The sequence below is a fragment of the Ursus arctos genome, unplaced genomic scaffold (assembly GCF_023065955.2).
Source record: "Ursus arctos isolate Adak ecotype North America unplaced genomic scaffold, UrsArc2.0 scaffold_5, whole genome shotgun sequence".
In the NCBI taxonomy this organism is placed as follows: domain Eukaryota; kingdom Metazoa; phylum Chordata; class Mammalia; order Carnivora; family Ursidae; genus Ursus; species Ursus arctos.
Window position 1 is genome coordinate 43,555,166 of NW_026623067.1, and position 21,044 is coordinate 43,576,209.

The window sequence follows — 21,044 nt, forward strand, 5'->3', positions numbered from 1 at the left end:
TCAGAGGAAAGCCATCAAGCTAAGAAAAGTGAGAAGCAGCAGCCAGTGAGGAACAAAAAAACCCATTTATCCTGAAATTTAAGAGACAAGAGTATTTAGAAAACGAGGGAGTAGTCACTTCTGCTGAATGCTCCTGTGGGATAGAGGCCAGTGAGAAATACCCATAAGATCAGGCAAGCCGGAGGAGACGGGGCGCACGGCCGAAGCAGTTCAGTGGGGACGTGGGGGCGTGAGCCAGACTCTGGGGAGATGGGGGGTGTAGGGGAGGCGAGAACATAGACACAGCAAGTGTCGACTCTTTCAACAAGTTTTGTCTAAAGGGGAGCAGAGAAATGAACCAACAGCTGAAACTGAATATGATGTGAAGGCAGAAAACTGTTTTTTAAGAGGAGATGCTAGATTGAGACTACAAGTGTAAGCTCTCTACCAGGATAAAGGGAAGCAACTAGGAAATCACGTGAGCAGGAAGCAGGCCTGGCTCCATCCAGGTGGGACCAGGGCAGGTACACAGGGCCTTGGCTTCAGAAGGCGCCCACACTTGGGCTGGAATGCCCTGCAGTTGCCGTCTCTCAATTCTGACCAACTTTATATTTGAATTTGTATTTGTGAGGTCTGAGGAGACAATGGATCAGGCCGCGGGGGCTTGAGGGCTAGGCTCACATGCTGCCCCCTCCCCAGGAAGGGTTCTAGGTTGGTTGATCCTGGTGCCGCCCTCACCCCTGCCACCCTCCAGCTAGGACAGAAGTCTGGGTGCTGCTGCAGGGATGGGTGGGGTGAGCACCCCTGTGACATACCCAGATGGGGCATGGTGGCGGCTGCCATTGTCCCAGGCTGGCAGTTTGTCTGCGAGGTAGCCAGCTGGAGACTGCCTCCTGGACTCTCACCCATCCCCATCTTCCTATCCAGATACGAAATATGTCAGGGTGTTCAGTTGGGAAGCAGGTGATGTGAAATGCACTCGCCACCCAGTAACATTCTTGTTAGGAGTAATGGGAGAGACCAACAAGCATGAAGCCCGTTAGCATCGGCCCAGTGCGCGATTTCCACATGGCAGGGCCGAGGCGGAGGAAGATGAAAGCACTGACCTGAAATCAGACAGCCACGCAGCTAGGTCCTGAATCTTTTCAAGGAAGCTCTGGGCCCAACGTGGGGCTTGAACTCATGACCCTGAGATCAAGAGTCACATGCTCTACCTACTGAGACAGCCAGGCGCCCCAGATCCTGAATCATGATGTCAAATGAATCTCATTTCTTTCAGTTCTAGATATCCACCTAGGATATCTGGCCAGCCAGAATAAATTTATTAAAATTAAATGAACAAATGGAAGGGGATTGCTTTTCAATAAAAAACGACAAACGTCCAGGGGTCCCTGGGTGGCTAAGTCGGTTAAGCATCTGCCTTCAGCTCGGGTCATGATCCCGGGGTCCTGGGATGGAGTCCTGAGTCTGGCTCCCTGCTCAGTGGGGATCCTGCTTCTCCCTCTGCCTCTGCCCCTCCTCCTTCCATTCATCTTGCTCCTCTTGCTCTCTCTCTCAAATAAATAAATAAAATCTTACAGAAAAAAAACAAACAAACACCAAAACAGCAAACGTCCATTATGTGTCTACTATCAACTCCTGCTCTCGGAGAGCTGAATCCTTGCCCGTCACAGTGACCTCTGCCTTCGCCTCCGCTGGACCTCACGTACTTATCCCTCAGACCACACGGTTACCAAAGTGTCAGGGGCTCCATGTATTAAATCTTCCCTTGTCTGGAAGGAATTATGCAGACATAATTCTACTCTTGAGTTTTGCTTGTCTTCCTCTATGCATCAACGACAACAATTACAGTGATGTTCGTGTCCTTCCCAATTCATTTTACCATCATCATCGCCCATTTTTCAGCCTGTTTATACCAACCTAATTTGTTTGACACCTGGTGGGCTAATTTTGATTTACTTTTACCAAATACTGAAGTCATTACCCCTTTGATCACCTTTTCATTTTCTGTCCAGGGTATGTATAAATTACCAGAGAACATATTCTAAACTCAGGCTTTGTTAAGCATTACCAAGAATTTGTTTAATTCTTACGTTCCTGATTGGTAACTAGAATTGGCTTGCTTTCCTCAGGGGGTTTCCATTCAAGGCCATGGTCCCAGTATTCCCTATGGTTCACATTTTGTGGGGGTATCCGACATAAAGAGAGGTGAACGTTATTGCAGCTGTTCTTAGGAAGTGTGTAAGTGTGCATTTAAAGGCATATTTTATAACTATAAAATTAGTGCATCTGAGTTATAGAAAGCTTGGAAAATATAATTAGAAAGAAAAAATTACCCACAATGCCTCAACCCATCGGTAACCACTGATAACATTTTAGGAAGTTTCCCTTTGCAGTCTCCATCCTGTATCCTTTCTGGTATCCTTCATCCCTCTCGCTCACTAGACTTTTCTTCATATTTCTTGTTTTAATTGACTTATTTGTTTTGCTGTTTTTTCCTATCACTAGGAAAAAAAACTCCATAAGGACAGAGATTTTGTCGGTTTTGTTCACTTTTATATCCTCAGTACCTCCTTGTGGAACAAATGAATACATTAATCGTTTTGTCTTTCTTTCCTGTGTATGTGTATAAAAGGTTTCTGATGTATTTGGGATGATGCTCTCTATGTATCCGTATCTTCGTTTTCACTTACATCGGGAGTGACTTTTCCCAGTTTTGTAAAATTTGATGATTCTTGAGAGTATAATTTAGTGTCCATGAAATTCTGCAACATGGACATATTATGATTTATTTAATGCCTAAGTTCTAAAATACAAAGGAATTCTCAGAGTGCAGTTGCTTTTTTGTGATGTTGAGTAACTGTTTAATCCTGCAACATATTCGGGTGCTCGGAAGGAAGAGGTACATACTTCTTCGTTTGGAATATTACAGCATTATTTTATAGATTAATATCCAAAGCAGTTTGGTTGGTCTATTTAGACAGGATTAAGATGAAGTACGAATATTATGTAATAAATAAATAAATTTGATAAACCTGAATGAGAAGTGAAGGATTTTGCAGCATTTGCTGAAAGCTTTTTCCAGCACTCTTTTTTAATTCTGGAAAAATACATATTACACAAAATTCATCATTTTAAGTATTTTTAGGTGTCCAATTCGGTGGCATTAAGTTCCTTATGTACAACCACCACCACTGTTATTTCCCGGAGCTTTTTAATGATCCCAAAAAGAAACTCTGTACCCACGAAATACTACCTCCCCCATTCCTCCTCCCTCTCACCCTTGGTAACTCTGTTCTACTTTCTGACTTTGTGAAGTTGACTCCTCCACGGACGTCATGTAAGTGTCATCATACGATACTTGTCGTTTCGAGCCTGGCTCATTTCCCTGAGCATGAGGTCTTCAAGGTTCCTGGCCGTATACTCTCGTATGGCACGTGGCCACCACATTTTGTTGACCCATTTATCTGCTGATGAACACTTGGGGTTTCCAGCTCTGCGCTCTTGCGGATGATGATGCGTGAACGCTGGTGCACAAGTACCTGTTTGAGTGCCTGCTCTCCAGTGCTGTGGCGTATAGACCTAGGTGTGGACTTGCTGGGAGAGGCTGCACTCACCCCTCACATGGGGGTGGGGGATGAGCTTTCTGGTGCCTTCAGCAGACTTTGCAAGAAGGAACCCTGTAGTCATCTCAAGACCGTGCACCTGAGTCCTTAGCCCATTCGTCACTGCTGGACACGCCAGAGCTTTGGCTTATCCATACTGAAGGAGGGGGTAGCTTAAAAGACCAGGATCGATTATTTTATTTTTGTTCAAAATGTGCTGACAACAGGCCATTTCAAGAGTTGGCAGATCCTGTTACAGGTGGAAATAACGCACAGGTGAACGATTTCCCCTTGGTCTCCCTCCTCGAGTGCCCAGCTGGCACCAGGGAGCTACCAAACACTTGCAGACCTCTCTCTTCAAGGATCTTCAAAAACGTTCTCTTGCCCGGCTCCACAAGCTTCTCAAACTTTCTTCGTGGACAGTACAAGTACACTTCCATCTGTTCATCAAGTTCTTGGACAATGTAATTGGAGTTAGAATTAGCCAGTCTTTCTCCTGTTTTAACATGTCATCACATTTCCTCTCCCTGTGTTTTGAGTTGGACATGGAAAGCATGTGCCGCTGTCTAGTGGTAACAAGCTTAGATTTTGGAGTCAGAAGCTCCAAATTATTTTCCTGTTATTAGTTTCCTAGGGCGACTGTAACAAGTACCACAGGCTAGCTGGCTTAAAACAATAGAAATTCCCACAGTTCTAGAGGCTATGAGTCCTAAATCAAGGTACTGGCAGGGCCATGGCCCACTGAATCCTCTAGGGGAGGATGCTTCCTGCCCAGTTCATGCTTCTGGTAGCATCATTTCAGTCTCTGTCTTCACGTGGTCTCCGTGTGTCTGTGTGCAAACGTCCCTCTTCCTACCCAGACACCAGTTATATCGGATGAAGGCCCCGTCCAGACTGGATTCAATATAACCTCATCTTAACTGAACCAGTTGTATCTGCAACATTATTCCCAGACAAGTTTGCATTCTGAGGTACTAAGGTAGTGACTTCAACAAATCATTTTGGGCTTGCTCAACTCAAAACCAATACCCTCGACATGACCGCTAACTCCAGCTGTTACTAGCTCTGTGACCATGAGCAAGTTACCTGCTTTCTTTAAATCTCAGGGCTGTCTTTGTGTTTTAGGGCTAAATAATTCAAGTAAAATGCCTAGTACAGGGTTCATATATGAAGCACTGGAAAGTGCTAGCAGATCACCGTTAGATTTGTGATGGGGATTTCTACGTAGGGTTTTATGTTAGGATTCTAGTTTAAAGTTCACTTTTCATTTAAGAGATCTAACTGTTAACATGGCATTCACAGATAGGATTCTGAGGAACTCTAATTTATACCAACATTAGTTTGCGTATGTGCTATGTTTTTTCCTGGAAAAGGCTCCGTGTAATCACCAGAGCAGTCCAGCCATCCGCTCACAGCTAAGAGCGTGGTTGCACTCCTGTTCAGCAACTGATGCTGCTCTTGGGGGAGGAGGTTTACAGGCAACTTCGAGGGCAGGAAACTTAGAGCCCATGTCGGAGAGACAGGTGGCTGCCAGGGGGGCAGAGAGACCAGGGCTCCAGAGTGCTTCTCCAGCGTGGTACTCCTCTGGTTCTCCCATTCCACCTTTGTCACAAATGGAGGCCAAAGTCTCACCACAGTGATTTACAGAGCGGAGAACTGACACTCAGCAAGGTTAGAAAACCTGCCCAAGTCCACGCATCTAGGCAGAGGCAGAGCTGAAGTGTCACCCCACTTCTGTCTGCCTCCAAAGCCTAAGGGCAGTGCTTGACATTTGCAAGGTACTTGCTCATCCTCTTCTAATGTGACTCTTAAACTAATTCTGAGATATGAGCAAGAAAGTGATCATCATCCCCTTATTCAGAGAAGAATACGAGTCTAAAAGTGGTTTTTAAAAAACAAGAGCCAAAGTCACCAAGCCAGTAAGTAGTAGAGAGATGGCTGTCCCTGGTTCCTAATGTTAAGCTGTTTTTTGGGGAAAAAAACCCAAACCAAAACAAATAAACAAAAAACCAAACTCTTATTTATTGAGTGCTTATTATATTCTTGATATATCCCCAGTATACGTTATCTCATTTAATCCCCACCACAGCCCTACGTGGTAGGTATCATTATATCTATCTTACGAATGAGAAAAAATGCACGCAAGGCTTCAGGGGAAGATGATGAGTCAAACACTTTCTTCTACTTCCATCCCCTGAGAACTGGCAGTGTCGTGTGCTTCCAGAAGGACAGGTGAAAGGGGAGGTCTAAAATAAGAGGATTGTTTGGATGGCTGCATAAAAATTGATCCTGTCCCTTCTACCTCTTTGTCGAAAGAAAGAAAGAAAGAAAGAAAGAAAGAAAGAAAGAAAGAAAGAAAAGAAAAGAAAAGAAAAGAAAAGAAAAGAAAAGAAAAGAAAAGAAAAGAAAAGAAAAGAAAGAGAAAGAAAAAGAAAGACAGAAAGAAAGAAAGAAAAAGAAAGAGAGACATACTAGTCCTCTCCACCCCACACCGTGGTTTATCCTCTGGAGAGGAGGGTCTCCTAACTGGGAAGACTGGGCGCACCGAGGACAGGGGTGCCTTGTGGAAAACGAAGGATCCGTCAGGTACATGTGCGCATATTGGGTGCTTAGGCCCTCAGCCCTCTTTCCCTATTAGGCTCTGATAACACGGGCAGCTGGGGCCTCACCCTCCAGACAAGAGGATAATAGAGGTTTTGGGGGGTTATTTTCTGGAGATTCTGACCAACCTAAGAAGGAAGGTGTACAGTTATCGACATGGGAGTTTTCTGAACACAACATCCTAGCCATAGCTCTCTAGAGTGAAGCTTACTGTGGACAAGACTCACCCACAGCCTCGGAACTTCCAAACAGGACTTAAGTCTCCACACTTAAATACGAGCAGACAGCCAAGGGTTTTCAGGCACATGGGAAAGAGTTCTCCGAGGACAGATAAAGACTAAGGTTTGAACAGAAAAAAATGCAACTTAAGGAAAACTGTCAGAGAGATGTTAAGAAATAACAACTATTGGGGCGCCTGGGTGGCTCTATTGGTTGAGTGTCTGACTCTTGATTTCGGCTCCAGTCAGGATGAGATCTAGCCCTGAGTGGGGCTCCACACTGAGTATAGAGCCTGCTTAAGATTCTCTCTCTCCCTCTCCCTCGGCCCCTCCCCTCTGCTCCGGCTTATGTGTGCGCGCACTCTCTCCCTCTCTCTCTACTAAAGGAAGGAAGGAAGGAAGGAAGGAAGGAAGGAAGGAAGGAAGGGGAAAAGAAGAGAAAAAAGGCTATTTTTTTTAATAGAAAAAATTAGGATATCAAGAAAGCAACCTTTAGAGAGCAAAAGTTAGCTTTAGGGGAAAAAAATCACAGCATGAGTGTGAAGATTCAAAGGTTTAGAAGACAAATTTAAGGAAATTTTCCAGAATGAGTAAACAGAGAAAGGAAAAAGCAGGGCAAATAAAAATTTAAAGCGCAGTCCAGGAGTTCCAGTTTCTAAATAATAGAAGGCTCAAAAAGATGGAAAGAAGGAAGGAAACCATCACCACTTAATTTAAGGGGAAAAAAGAAAAGCCCTGAACTTAAGGACACATGTTTCCAGAATGAATGAGCTTATTCAACGCCCAGCCCAATAAATAAAAAAGCTGTATCATTATGAACTTTCAGAGCATTCAATACGAATACACAATCCTGTAAGGTTCCCGAAAGAAAAGTGTTGCCTCCAAGGATCTGGCATCAAAATAGCTTTAGACTTGTCAGCAGTGACACAAAAAGCTAGAAATTAAGGAGGGCAAGGCCTTCAAAATTCTGAAGGAAGATAATTTCCAACCTAGAATTTCATACTCAGCCAAGCTCACATTTGAATGTGAGTAGAATAAAATATTTTTCATATATGCAATTTTCAAAAATTAACCTCCCGCTCAATCTTTCTTACAAAGCAATTGGAGGATGTCCTCCACAAAAACAAGGGAGTGAAACAAGGAGGAGGAAGATAGTGCATATGCGAGGAGCAGGGAATCCATCACTGTAGAAACGTGAAGGCGATCCGCAAGGTGGTGGTCGAGGGGAGCCCAGGATGACAGCTAGGCAGCAAGACCACCAGCCCAGCGCAGTTAGGTCAGAGGGCTCTGGGAGAGACGTTTTCAGGAAGACGGCAACGTGATCGAGGCTCTTGAACACATTCAAGGGGAATTTACACAACTAGAGAAGAGCTGGAAATTGAATTAGGAAAAAAGATAAAGGAAAATGAGCCCATGTATAAACAACACTATTATGAACTGCAGGGAAAACAAAAACTGGGCAAGAAGGGAAAACTCATCACAATTTACTCTATGATGCAAGGGTGCCTGTACCATCTCCATATTCCTAATGATGGAAATACTGCCTGCTGATCTAATTGAATCATTCTACCAAATATAGCTACATGGCAAAGATGGGCTCATGTTGGGGTGAGACCCCAAGAGCTGGAAGGTGAGCTAAATCCTCCCCTGCCATCTTGGAGATTTAATAAGTGATGCCTGAAACCGAAAAGAAAAAAAAAGGAAAAATATGCTATTTAGAGGATAATGTAGGAACTAGCAAATTTATTAGCTCGAAGAGGTATAAAGTGTCAGCTTCTTGGCCGGGAGAGATTGGAGAGTGAGACAAGGGTGTCAGAGGACTAAAATCAGTGTTTTATAATAAACCTTTAGAACTCTTTGACTCCTCAAACTGTGTAGAAATGTAGAGAGATAGAGATACCTAACTTGGATAAAATTAGAAATTTTTTAAAGAAAGAAAAATCAAAATATTAATTCATGGTTATCTTTAAATTATTTTTTCTTCGTTCTACTTAATTCTGTCTACTTAGTTCTTTATTTTAATACCTAAATCATATTAGCTTTATATAAAAATAATCTTCTTTGTGAGCAAAGAACTGAAGTTCAGAAATGTCAGGTACATTTCCTAATTTCATTCATCTTGTAAGTGGTGGAGCTAGGTTTCCAAGGCAGTTCTGTCTGACTCAAACAGTTGTTTAATCATTGATCAAAATATCCATTAAAAACCAAGCAGCACAATTGTCATGCCATAATATTCTCTCCCCTCTCTGAAGGTCCACAGAGCCTTTTCCATACCAAACATCAACACTGGATTGCTTTCTTCGGTCTGCGTATTTGCCTATGTATCTATTTATTTATACCCATCTAATTCCAGAAAGATGGAACACTGGATTCCTAAGGTACTACAGGAAAATAAAATACCAGTGAGACAAAGGGCATTTGACTACACAGGTTCTGTGTTCTCATGAATGCTGCTGAGTGAATCATACTCAGTTTCCCGAGGGTGTGACTTAGTCCCAAGCTCCTTCTGTTTTTCCAAGGGCCTGGCAGAGTCCTGGGCGTACAGATACTCAACGGGTATTTGTTGATTTGACTTGCTAGCAAAACTATAGCTTCTGGACAAATGACCTTAGCTTGTTTCCCACTTTGCTGTGACCGTCTTAAAAGGGTGTATGTGAGCCTTTCTTTGTGACTGCCTCCATTTGAGAACGTAGCATGATGACTACACATTCATCTGATGAATGGGAAACTGCGAAATACACCAGAAGAACTACATATTTAACCAGAGATTCCATTTCTTTCTGTCCTTTTACTTCCTTTCTTGGCAAACCATGCAATGTCCATCCTAAAAAATGGGCAAAGTGACAGAACGTAGAAGAGGGACTGATCCCTTCTCTGTTCGGAGGAGGGGTGTGGGAGTCTGTAGCTTTGTGTGGGCCCCTTCCTGGTGCCAGAGTGAGAAACGTGCACTTCCGCTCAAGCGTCATGCAGATATCCCCCGACTCCTGCTGGTAACGATCCTCCAGTCTTTGGGAGGTTATCACCCATGTCCTCACGTAGGACAGTTGGTGAGTGTAAGGTTGACAGGGTGGAGAATGGCAGTTCTCAACACTTCTGAGCTGCAACAGTGAGTAAGTCAATCCTTGAGGTTTTACCATGTAAATCCAATGTCTGCAGGGAAATCTCAACATTCAAGTCGAGACTTACTTTACTGCCTGCCTCATTAAAAAGCATTTTGATAATAGGCTGTTGGTAAGACATTTCTTAAGAGTGACCGATTGTAAATGATGATGTGTTAGGAAATCAACATGAAGGAAAAGATCTTTAAAATTTTTCCTCCAAAGCCATCCATACTTCGTAAAACTTTAATGATGGTACTCTATTGCCTCCTCCTTCCAGTTACTAAGTATTCATTATGCGCCTGCTGCATGCCCGACATGGCTCTAGACAATGTGCTTATAATGAGAAACAGGATGGGCCAATGTCTGCCTTCACAAAGGTAACATTCTTGGCACTGCTTGTCCTATGTGAACTCTCCACATCATCTTGCCTAACGTTGCAGCAAACGCAGCGGTGTTCTGGGCTGATACCCAAGTAACTTGCCTAATAATCGTAACCAAACCAGTCATAGTAATGATACACTTATTTTTACTCTCTGCTAAAAATACTTGATAAGCACCTATGATAGGGTTTATTTCACCGAGTCCTCATAGGAAGCTCAGAAGGATGATATATATGGTCAGAATTGTATAGAGGAGAAGTGAAGACTCAGAGAAGTAAACTGATTTACTCCCAAGTTCACAGCTAGTAAGTAGTTCAGCCAAACCCAAACCCACAGTTTCATGCTCATAACCACCATAGAGTATCATAAACTTTCTAGGTTTTATCTGTAACATTAAAATTATGGAACTTGGAGCCACACAAAGACAAGTTCAGGTCTAAGCTCCAACCCTGGGAGACCTAACTTTTTTGGGTCTCTGTAACTCATCCGTAACGGAGCAGTAATATTACCACTTCATAGTATTTTGGTGATAAAGTATCTGGACAGCGCCCAAACAGGTAGATACATAATAGATAATGAATTTAATTATCAGCTTTGACCTAAGATGCGGTACAGTGCAGACAACAAAGGCCTATTAACTAGAGACACCATTATTAATCTGCTTCAAATTCACGGAGTTGGGCACAAAGGTAGGAGGGGAAGTTTAAGGCCATTGAAATAAAATTAAAGAATCAACACATACCTATGGAAGCCTCCTCACCCTAAGGTTTGGGTCACCCAGAAAGTGTGGTCTCCCTGTCCTCCTCTGCTTGGTAAGCTGTCGAACTCCTACCCATTCTGCAAGACCCAACTACAATGCTGGTCCCCCCTGAAGCTCTTTTATTTTCTATAGTAGGAGCCATTCCTATGGCTTTTACTGTACAGAGTTCAAGTTCCTAAATAAAGACCGACAGTCTGGCTCCAGGCAGTTTCCATCAAAGTCCCTGGGGGAAGCTGATTAAAATACAAATTCTCATAACAAAATAAAAATTATAAATAAAAAAATAAAATAAAATGCAAATACAAATTCTCAGGTTTGGCCTCCTGAGTCTGATTTAGATGAGGCCCCTGAATTTGCATTTTTAAAAGTGTGCTCTGTGTGATTCTGACGGGCCGACAAATCTGGGAAATGCTGTGGAACCACATGTAACTCTGAATACATGTATATTACTTTATATTGCAGGTATGCATGTGTATGTTTCATTTCTTTTCCTGGGAAATTATCTTTCTGATACTCCAATTCAATGCAGGTGTAAAAATGAAGAACATCTAGAGGAAAGAATACTAAGAGCAAGTCCTTTTGCCACTCCGTTCTCTTTTTAATCATCTCCTCTAGGCTGTTCCACTGCCTCGTCTGGACTAAGTTGGCTGTCCTTGCTGTATATCCCCATGACACTACGCTCTCCCCACAGCAGTAGGACTTGTTTTAGTTGGAGCTTTATTAGTTTGGCTAAAAAAGGAAACATGAAAAATTGAATCACTGGCAGAATATTTGGGATGCCTCATCAGTAAACAAAGTAGGACCTATATGAATATAAAGCCACACACTTTAACGCCATCAGGGCTCCCCCTCGATCTTGTGAGACTCCTTGATTCTGTGTCGGCTTTATTCTTTATTCCCTTGGGCCTGCTGACCTGCCTTTTTTGGGGAGGAAGCATGCATTTCCACATCAGAAAGTCCTCCGTGAATATTAATATGTAGCTTACAATTGTGCAGGTTACAGTCCCAACTCCCAGACGGAAGCTTCTGGCTTGGGGTGTGGCACGGGATGGGTGACAGGTGGTGCGTGTGTTTGGGGAGACCGGTGCTGGGAGACAGAATCTATGAAAAAGAGAGATCCCACCTGAAAAGAGAAGCAGAAGTATGGACATTTTGGAAAGCCAGGTCTTTGCCTGACTCAGTGCTATCCATCCTTCTTTCTTGGGCACCATTATCTGTGTTTAACGGGCCTCAGGAGCGAACCGTGTTTGAGGACAGCTCGGGAGTCCCTTGAGTGGGGCTTCCGCCCATGCCGCCCCCCGCCTCCGTGGCCTTGGGAGAACTGCCTAAGTGCTCTGCGTGGTAGTTTGCTCATTCAAAAAAATGGCCATCATAGTACTACTCTTTCAAAGCACTGATGGAAAAGGGAGATAGTGCAGGTAACATGCTTAGCATAATGCCTGATATTCCTTACATAAATGTTAGATATGAGCTATTAGTAATGATTCTGTTGGGCCACTAGACCATAAGCCCCATCAAGGAAGGCAGCCTTGGCTTTCTCTGTCCCCGGCACTTAGTACGACGCCTGGCCCCGACTGAGTCAGCCATCGGTAAATGTCACTAAACACAGACTGAGTTCACCGAGCAGTTTCCCTTTGCATCTTTACTCCACCTCAGTGTCTCTTCTGCTATCCTGGGGGGAAATCAAATCTGTATGTTCTTCCTGGACTGGACGGAAGAAGGGGCACACATAGCCAGCTAAGCAATAACTGTTTTCATGTGAATTACTTTTGCCTTTAGAGAGAATCACAGCCTGAAGCAGGGACATGTTTAAGTACCAAATTAGCATACCAAATTAGCATACCAAATTAGCATACCAAAAAGTCAGGCCAGACTTCGGCTTTACCTTTTTTTTTTTTTTTTTTTTTAGATATATATAGTTTTATTCTCTAAAGAATTTATCTTGGTACTCTTGAACTTACTGAGACTGCCTGGTTTAATTTGCTCTTAACTGGAGTCAAATAGCATTGGAATCTAACATTGTGCTACATGAGCAAGGTATTACTAAGTAAATTATCAGACTAAGCAAGATATGGAGAGCCTGCTTTACGACGATATCCTCCCAAAGACTTCAAAGGCAACCACTTCTTAATAATCACACTGGCAGGGCTGCATACAAGGAAATTAGCAATTGTTTTAACTTCCAATTTAAGCAGAGAAAGATTTCAAAAACTAAAACAGCAGGACAGCAATGTGTGGTCAAAATATAAGTGCATGCCTTTAACAGTCTTGAAGTAAAAAGAAAAATGCCTTTCTAGTAAAGACATATACCCAGGGGGCCCCAAAGGAAAAGAATAATACATGTGACTATATAAAATTTGACTACATAAGATACAAATTTAACACTTCAGTTTTCCACACTATTAAAAATGCTTTAAAGTCAAAAGCCAAATGGAGAGCCCGGATAAAATATTTCTGAGATCTACTCAAGCGAGGCTTAATTTATGTAACATTTTAAGCACACTTGCAAAGTAGTGAGACTAATCACTCATTAAAAACAGGCAAAAAATCTATGAATAGGCAGCTCTCTGGAAACAATGCACATACAAAGATATGAGGCTTTATTTATCATTTAAGAAATATAAACGAAATCAGTAATTTAATATTTTTCTCTACCTGTCAGGTCAAGGACTGTTGGCATAATAGCAATGGTAAGGTGGTGGACAGAATGTCATTCTTACACACTAGTGGTGTGGAGGAACTTTGGTGTAACACCTTTGAAGGGCTAGTGAGAGCGTCTATTAAATTGGAAAATTCACATACTCTTTGTTACAGCATTTCCGCTATTACGAAGCTAGCTTACAAGGCTTTGCACAAAACCTGACCAAGGATGTTTGTGCTAGTATTGTAGGTAACAGCAGATAATTAAACCATCTTTGAAATGCCATCAAAAAGCCAAATATCTTATGGAACATTCTACACAATGTTAAACAAAAGAGCAGTTTAAAATAATCAACTGTATCCGTATGTGATGCGGGAAGGAACAGAGAGAATGTCATTATATAGAAAGAACTTATAACCTATGTTCCTGTAGGAATGATAGTATGTTGCTACTGCTGTCAAAAGGAAACACATAGATGCAGAAAAATTCTCTTAAAGGATCCACAGAATGTGTTCAGAGGCTGCCTTCTGGGAATGCAATCAAAAATTTAGAATGGGAAAAGTCTCAATTTTCTTCAAATAATTGTACTATACCATTTGTAATTTTTAGTTTTCAGTGAGCCGGACATGATACTTCTGGTGTCTGGCAGCTCATCTTCAAAACCACCTGTGAGTCAAGTTTACTTAGCGCCATTTTACAGATGGGGACACACAGCTGGCGTCCTCGTTCCCTCATCCATAGGAAGATTTACGTAAACATCAAGAAGTGTAGTTCTCCACAGTTGTGCGTATGGCCATGATTCGGTGTTTACTTAGGCTGGAATCACTTTTTTTAATAGGAAAAAATAAAGTATTTTCCAAATATTTTTACCATAATCATGGGGAAAAAGGGGCGGGGGGGGGGGGAGTCTGCTTCACCTCTGCTCTCCCGAGTTCCAAATGTCAGAGTGGCATAACTAACTCTAAAAAGAGTTTCCCCTTTCCTTTCTTTCATTCTGTTTACTGCACAGAATGTGAGACTGGGGAGATGGGAAGAGAAGTCAAACAAAGAAGGAAAAAGCATCAAGCACCAGCTGCCACAATCAGCGTGCCTATGTTTAGGGAAAGACCTGGGGAAAGCTGACTTGACCCCTGTGACTCGAAGAGGAGAGACAAAGAAATCCCACCCCGCTCGCCCTGATTCAGCCTCTGGGATGGGTGGATACAGAGCAGTGACATTAGGATGACTATAGAAATAGGGGCTAGGAGCCTGGGTCCTGTATCTGGAAGGTGTGTACTGAGTTGACGTGACTGGCCCTGAGCACTCCGATGGTTGATTTTGCCCACTCCTGCAGTCAAGCGTTGGGTGTAGTTTTGTGACAACAGTCAACCAGCTGTCCCCTCAGTGGCTCTTACTGTCCACGTGACTGATAAAATTTAGTTTGCCAGTGAGCTGAGGGGGATGTCAGTGTGTAAATGTTCCTATGCCAGAGCACCTAGATGCAATTCAGGAGCTTCACCGGTGCTCACGCGAGAGAAAGCTCTGTTGGACTTTTTGAAAGACTCCCTTGGTTTTCAAAGCAATACCTTTCTAGAAGATCTTCACGCATAGTTTGGACTAACCAAGGTTCAACCCTACTTTCTGTCTTCAGAACCTAACCCCAGGGTCGTTTACTCCCTGTGCTAGTGACACCCACAGAAGGTGCTTAATCTGTCTGAGCCGGAACCCCTCCAGCTATGCAGGCTGTAAGGTTGTTGTGAGGACAGAATGAGACACAAAAATGAAACACACAGTGGGCGCCTGGGTGGCTCAGTCATTAAGCATCTGCCTTTGGTTCAGGTCATGATCTCGGGGTCCTGGGACTGAGCCCCGCATTGGGCTCTACACTCAAGTGGAGAGCCCACTTCTCCCTCTCCCTCTGCCCCTCCCCCTGACTGTACACTCTCTCTCAAATAAATAAATCTTTTTTTAAAAAAATGAAATGCATACCAAGCCACCCGTAAACAGATCCCTCATTCATATAGAATTTCTATGTCTGGTTGATTTGTGGAGAACGTGTACCTATCCCAAAGAAAAACTCAAAAATAAGCCTTTTTATGATATTTAGTTCAGGTATTTTTAAAACAACTTAAAGTGGTATCATAACATTAGGACCCACTCGACTCTGGCTGTTAACCTGATACAACTCCAGGCCACCTTAAGGACACTGTACTGACAGGGTGTTTGCTGAGACTGCAGTGAGCAACCCCATGGGAAAGCAAGACTCCAGAGCAGATAAGAGAGATACTGAAGGTTTCAGCTTTTTAGCCTGTCTGTCCCTCCACAAGCCATATACGTAGGCCGGCTCTGCCAGCGGAAGTGAGACCCAGGCTCTGCCTCTCTCCGCACGCAGCGACGCCCTCAAGGCCCCACAGAGCCCCAGGGTCTAACAGCATCTCTAGAGGACCTTTAGGTCGTCTGGGCGCCAGATCTCCTCCATGAACCAGACGCAAAGAACATAGTACAAGGACAACACAGAACAAGTAAGCACAACAAAGGTTAACTTCACTTTAGAGATGGGAGGAAACACTGCAAGAACACCACACCATCGACTACAAAAACCCCAGATGTGGAGACACGACACTGACAGCCTCCATTTCTTTCCATGCTGACTGATAACATCCGTGTGCTGCGACAACAGCTTACGATGGTATTTGCTGCGAGTCTGAATGAGGCGATTCCCCAAGAAGTGGTGGTAGGAGTACTAGTGACAGCAGCTAGCTCCCGTTCATATTCTAAGTACTGTAGGGTAACTCATTTCATCTTCCTCGAAACCCGGTGGGATGTATATTATTTCTATACCCATTTCAGAAATGAAGAAACAGAGCACAGAAGTAAACTGCCAAGATTATGCAACTATTAAGTGTGGGAGCTGGGATGGGAGCTCAGGGAGTCTGTCTCCAAACACTGTACTTTCCATCTCAGGGGCCGGCACACTCTTCTGTCAAGAGCCAGCTAGTAAATGTTACAGACTTTTATACGGTGGCATATTTTTACTGTTTTTTTAATAACCCTTTTAAAATGTAAAAACTGATCTCAGCTCATAGACAAGACAAAAACAGGCAGCAGGCCCATTGGGACCTGTGGTCATAGATAATCTGCTGGTTAATATTATACACGTTGATCAAAGGTTCAAGAATACGGAGGATACGTTATTTCATACCCAGCCCCTTCGGTAATCCTGTATGGGTTTCTGTTGATTAAATAATCCATAATTCTGAATTCATCTCTTTCTCACTTTGTCTGAGTTGTGAGGTCTCACTGCTTTTTCCATGAGCCTCCCTCCTAACTACTGCTCCAGTTGCTGGACATTTAAGAAGGGACAGTAAGTGAGGCCGGGATTAACCTGATTCCAAACCCAGAGAAAGACACAACAGACAGAGAACTACGGGCCGATATCTCTGATGACTGTCGATGCGGAAGTCCTTAATAAAATGTCAGCAAATCAAATCCAACAATACGTTTTAAAAATTCATTCACCACGATCAAGTAGGATTTATGCCCTGGACACTGTGTGGCTCTATATTCACGAATCAACGCGATACATCACATTAATAAGAGAAAGGATAAAAGCCATATGGTCATTTCAACAGATGCAGAAAAAACATTTGACAAAGTACAGCATCCATTCATGATAACAACCCTCAACGAAGTATGTTTACAGGGAACATATCTGAACATAATCAAGCCCTTACATATATTTAAAAAACCCACAGCTAACATTATACTCAATGAGGAAAAACTCAGAACTTCTCCACTAAGTTCAGGAAGAAGACAAAGATGTCCACTCCTACCCCTTTTTATCAAGGCAGTACTGAAGTCCTCGCCGCAGCAATCAGATAAGAACAAGAAATAAAAGGCGTCCAAAGCAAGCAAGAAGTAAAACTTACACTGTTTGCATATATGATACTATATGAGGAAAACTCTGAAGACTCTACCAAAAAACAACTACTAGGACCGATAATTAAATTCAGTGAGGTCGCAGGATACGAAGTCAATGCACGGAAATCCGTTGCATTTCTACACATTAATAATGAAGCAGCAGAAAGAGAAATTAAAAAACAATCCCATGACAATTGCACCAAAAATAATAAAATACCTAGGAATAGAGTTAACCGAAGAGGTGACGAGACACCAACTCAAAGGAGTTACATGCACCCGTATGCTTACTGCAGCATTATTTACGAGAGCCAACCTACGGACGCAGCCCAAGAGTCCAGTGGTAGACGAATGGATAAAGAAGATGTGCTGGTATAGATCTATCAGGGAGTATGACTCAGCCACAAAAAGGAAGGCAATATTGCCATTTGCACTAACATGGATGGATCTAGAGAGCCCAATCCTAAGTGAAACACGTCAGTCAGGGAAAGACAAACGCCGTATGATTTCACTCGTATGTGGAATTTCAGGAACAAAACCAATGAACAAAGGACAAGAGAGAGACAAGCCAAGAGACAGTCTTAACTTTAGAGAAGAAACTGATGGTGACCAGAGGGGAGGTGGGCGGGGGGATGGGTGAAGCAGGTGAAGGGATTAAGAGTACACTTACCTTGAGGAGCACCGAGTAGGAGTTTCGAATCACTAACTTGTGATACCTGAAAATGAATACAACACTGCATGTTAACTACCCTGGAATTAAAAGGAAAAAAAAAAAAAAAAAAAAGGACCGAAAGGATGGAATAAGAGCTTCTCTTCCAGCCACTTTTAATCTGTCATTGGCTTTCTCCCCATGCCAATTATTACATATGGAATTGACGTCAAACAGTATGGTATTGGACTGGAGTCTGTTCTCTTCTGGACTGAATAAGAACGCATTCTTTCTAAAACTTTAGACCTGTCACTTTGTTGGGACCAGATGTTAATTAAGGCAGTTATGCTAGTAGAACTAGCAACCTGGCACCTAATCTTTTATCATTTTCACGAAAGCTTAAAATGGTTTATAAAGAGATATGGTTTATGAAATGGATTGATAGCACAACGGGACTTCATGCTTTCTAGGTACCTACTGTATACTTGAAGACTCAAAATGTCATCACAGCGTTCTAGGCTAGGCTCCTGGTGGAGAAATTACTGTGTGATGTTACTGGGTTTGCTCAAGATTAAAACTTGGACTTGCAAATAAATCCTGGTCATCTTTTTGACACCTCTGTGGTACATAATAAAGAACCGTGTCTCCTGTAATAAGTGTGAGGAAGTCCTTGCTTCGGTTATTTCAGTTTGCAACTTAAGAGAAACCTTACAGAAGTGTCTTTCAAGTGATTCTGACCACCACCTGTGAAAAAAATATATCCCCCCACATTTTATCACGATCCAATCCATATCTACCTACACACTTACGTAAAACCAAAGCAAAGTTTCAGAAGCAACACTACTCTTCCTCCGTTTGAGACATTTCTGATCATCCTCTAACCTGTTCTACTTTGTTTAAATTTTGGACGCTTCTCATAGCACCCACTTTATTTCATAACTCATTAATGGACTTCACCTCATTTGAAAAACACTTCCCTGGAAGACCCTCATTGCTCACGCTGCTCGCATTTACAAGAAGCAACTATTTTGAGGTCCTTGTGTATCTTTGCAGCTTAGTTTGATTTATTTGCTGAGAACCAGCTAGAACCAGTGGAAATCACTGTGTGAGGCTCTGTGGGACGTGTAGAGCTTTCCCTCAAGCCAGGGATTTTCCGAGTTGCTAAGGAAACCAGGATGAAGGCAAGGACCTATTATCGCTGCCCTCATTGAGTTTAAAATCTAGGGGACTAAAGAAACTCAAACTGCAGGAATTTGGGGAAATAAGTCATTCAGTTGACTCTGTTGGATAACTAAACAACTTTGTTAGTACTTTCTGGGTAGAAGGTGTGTTTTTCTTAACTAGGAGAGTCCTTCCTGTTTCTCTAGGACCAGATCGCTCTGTAATCATCGCTGTTCAGTGAGGTTCCTCCGGACCTTGCCGCTGATGTGAAATCCATTGCTATATGCTCTTAGAGCCCCACGACTTCTCTCTTTAACATTTAGTGGGAGTTTTCATTGTTCATCAATTTATGAGTATTTCATCTATAAGCGTCTCTATATGGAGCCCTTACGAGACTACAGGCTCCAAAAGGGTAGAGATTCCATTTTTACTTTGCTATTTCTATATCCCCCAGTACTAAGCACCGTGATTAACGAGTAAGCAGTGTTTAGGAAATATTTACGGAATAAATGAATAGGCATCCTAAGGGCATCTGGAATGTTGTTTTAAACAAGGTAGTCCGGGTTTTGCCTTATCTTTATTATCTATTAGTAACGAAAAAGCAACTGATAATCCTTCACGTTGTTCTTTTTGTTTGTTTTACAGTCAACTTTGACCACTTCGAAATTTTGCGAGCCATCGGGAAAGGCAGTTTTGGGAAGGTGAGAACCAAAATGATTAACCACAAGCAGGGTTATCCAGCTCAGGGAACAGGGCCTGAGAATGTTCAGATTATTCAGTTACTGGGGCCACAAGGAATGATAATTCAGAGAGGTTTTTATAAAATTGTCACCACAGTTTGAGGTGTGTGACATAATGGATACCTGTCGTCCTCAGAATTATTCCATTGTCATTCCCATTTACTCTCACTAGATTTTAAGACTCTCTCTCCACTCTAAGATTTTGGATGCAATTGCCAATTGTATCCATACCTTATCCTGTCAATGTTAAGAGTAAACTTTTTTTTTTTAAGATTTATTTATTTGAGAGAGAGAGAGAGAGAGCATGAGCTGGTGGGGAGGGGCAGAGGGTGAGGGGGAAGCAGGCTCCCCTCGACCCCAGGACCCCAAGGTCATGCCCTGAGCTGAAGGCAGATGCTTAAGCAACTAAGCCACCCAGGCGCTCCAAGAGTTAACTGTTTTTATGTGGAAAAGAAGCTGCCCGATATCTGCTTTTCCCCCAGTTATACCATGTTTTTATTTTCAAAAATCTACCATGAAAGATAGATCCAGCCTAATTTTTTTGCAAGACACTTCTAGATTCAAATCCTGAACATTCGTTTCTTGGGAGAGACATATTTTGAGAATATTTCTTATTTCATATTGAACTTGCATCTTAAAATTGTCTGCTGCCCACTTTATCAGACTTCTAGAACCTCTAAATGGATTTCAAAAACATGGACATCACGTTCAGTGCTTTCCCAGGGCTTTAAGTCCTCTTAGGTTCTATCAGTTATGGTGTAAAGAGATATTCTTTGCGCCATGTTGTTCAGCTCGGTGGTTTAGCCGTGCTCAGATCCGTCACTCAGAGCAGAATAAGCATGTGTCATTGGCTGTTGGAAGATTCCTGACAAGGAAGCAGCTATTTTCTCCAACATGCTGTCTAAACAAAACCCAAAGAGTGGAAAACAGGCAGGCTTGTTTGAGAAAGCAGAGGTTCATGAACTGACCTGGTACAGGGAAAGAAAAGGAAATTTTCTGCTCTGAAATCAGAGCTCAGCGGCAACGTTAGCATCAGAGAATTTGCAAGTGGGGAGGCCTCCGGGCCGTGCTGTTGAGTACGTCCTGTCCTGTCTCCCGCGGCCTTGCTCCGTCAACGCCCTGACCACTTTCTCCCCTGGTTTGCGCCCTTAGGTCTGCATTGTGCAGAAGAATGACACCAAGAAGATGTACGCGATGAAGTACATGAACAAGCAAAAGTGTGTGGAGCGCAACGAAGTGAGAAATGTCTTCAAGGAGCTCCAGATCATGCAGGGCCTGGAGCACCCTTTCCTGGTTAATTTGTGGTAAGTGG

General features: G+C 42.8%; 1 protein-coding gene across 1 annotated transcript in view; it reads left to right on the top strand.

The window, feature by feature from the left end:
- STK32A (serine/threonine kinase 32A) overlaps positions 1-21,044 on the top strand; it is a 121,393-nt gene that overhangs the window by 14,090 nt on the left and 86,259 nt on the right. Inside the window, exons 3-4 of the mRNA XM_026498972.4 lie at positions 19,638-19,693; positions 20,885-21,036. Of these exons, the coding sequence (XP_026354757.3) occupies positions 19,638-19,693; positions 20,885-21,036 (208 nt within the window). The remainder of the gene's footprint in view (positions 1-19,637; positions 19,694-20,884; positions 21,037-21,044) is intronic.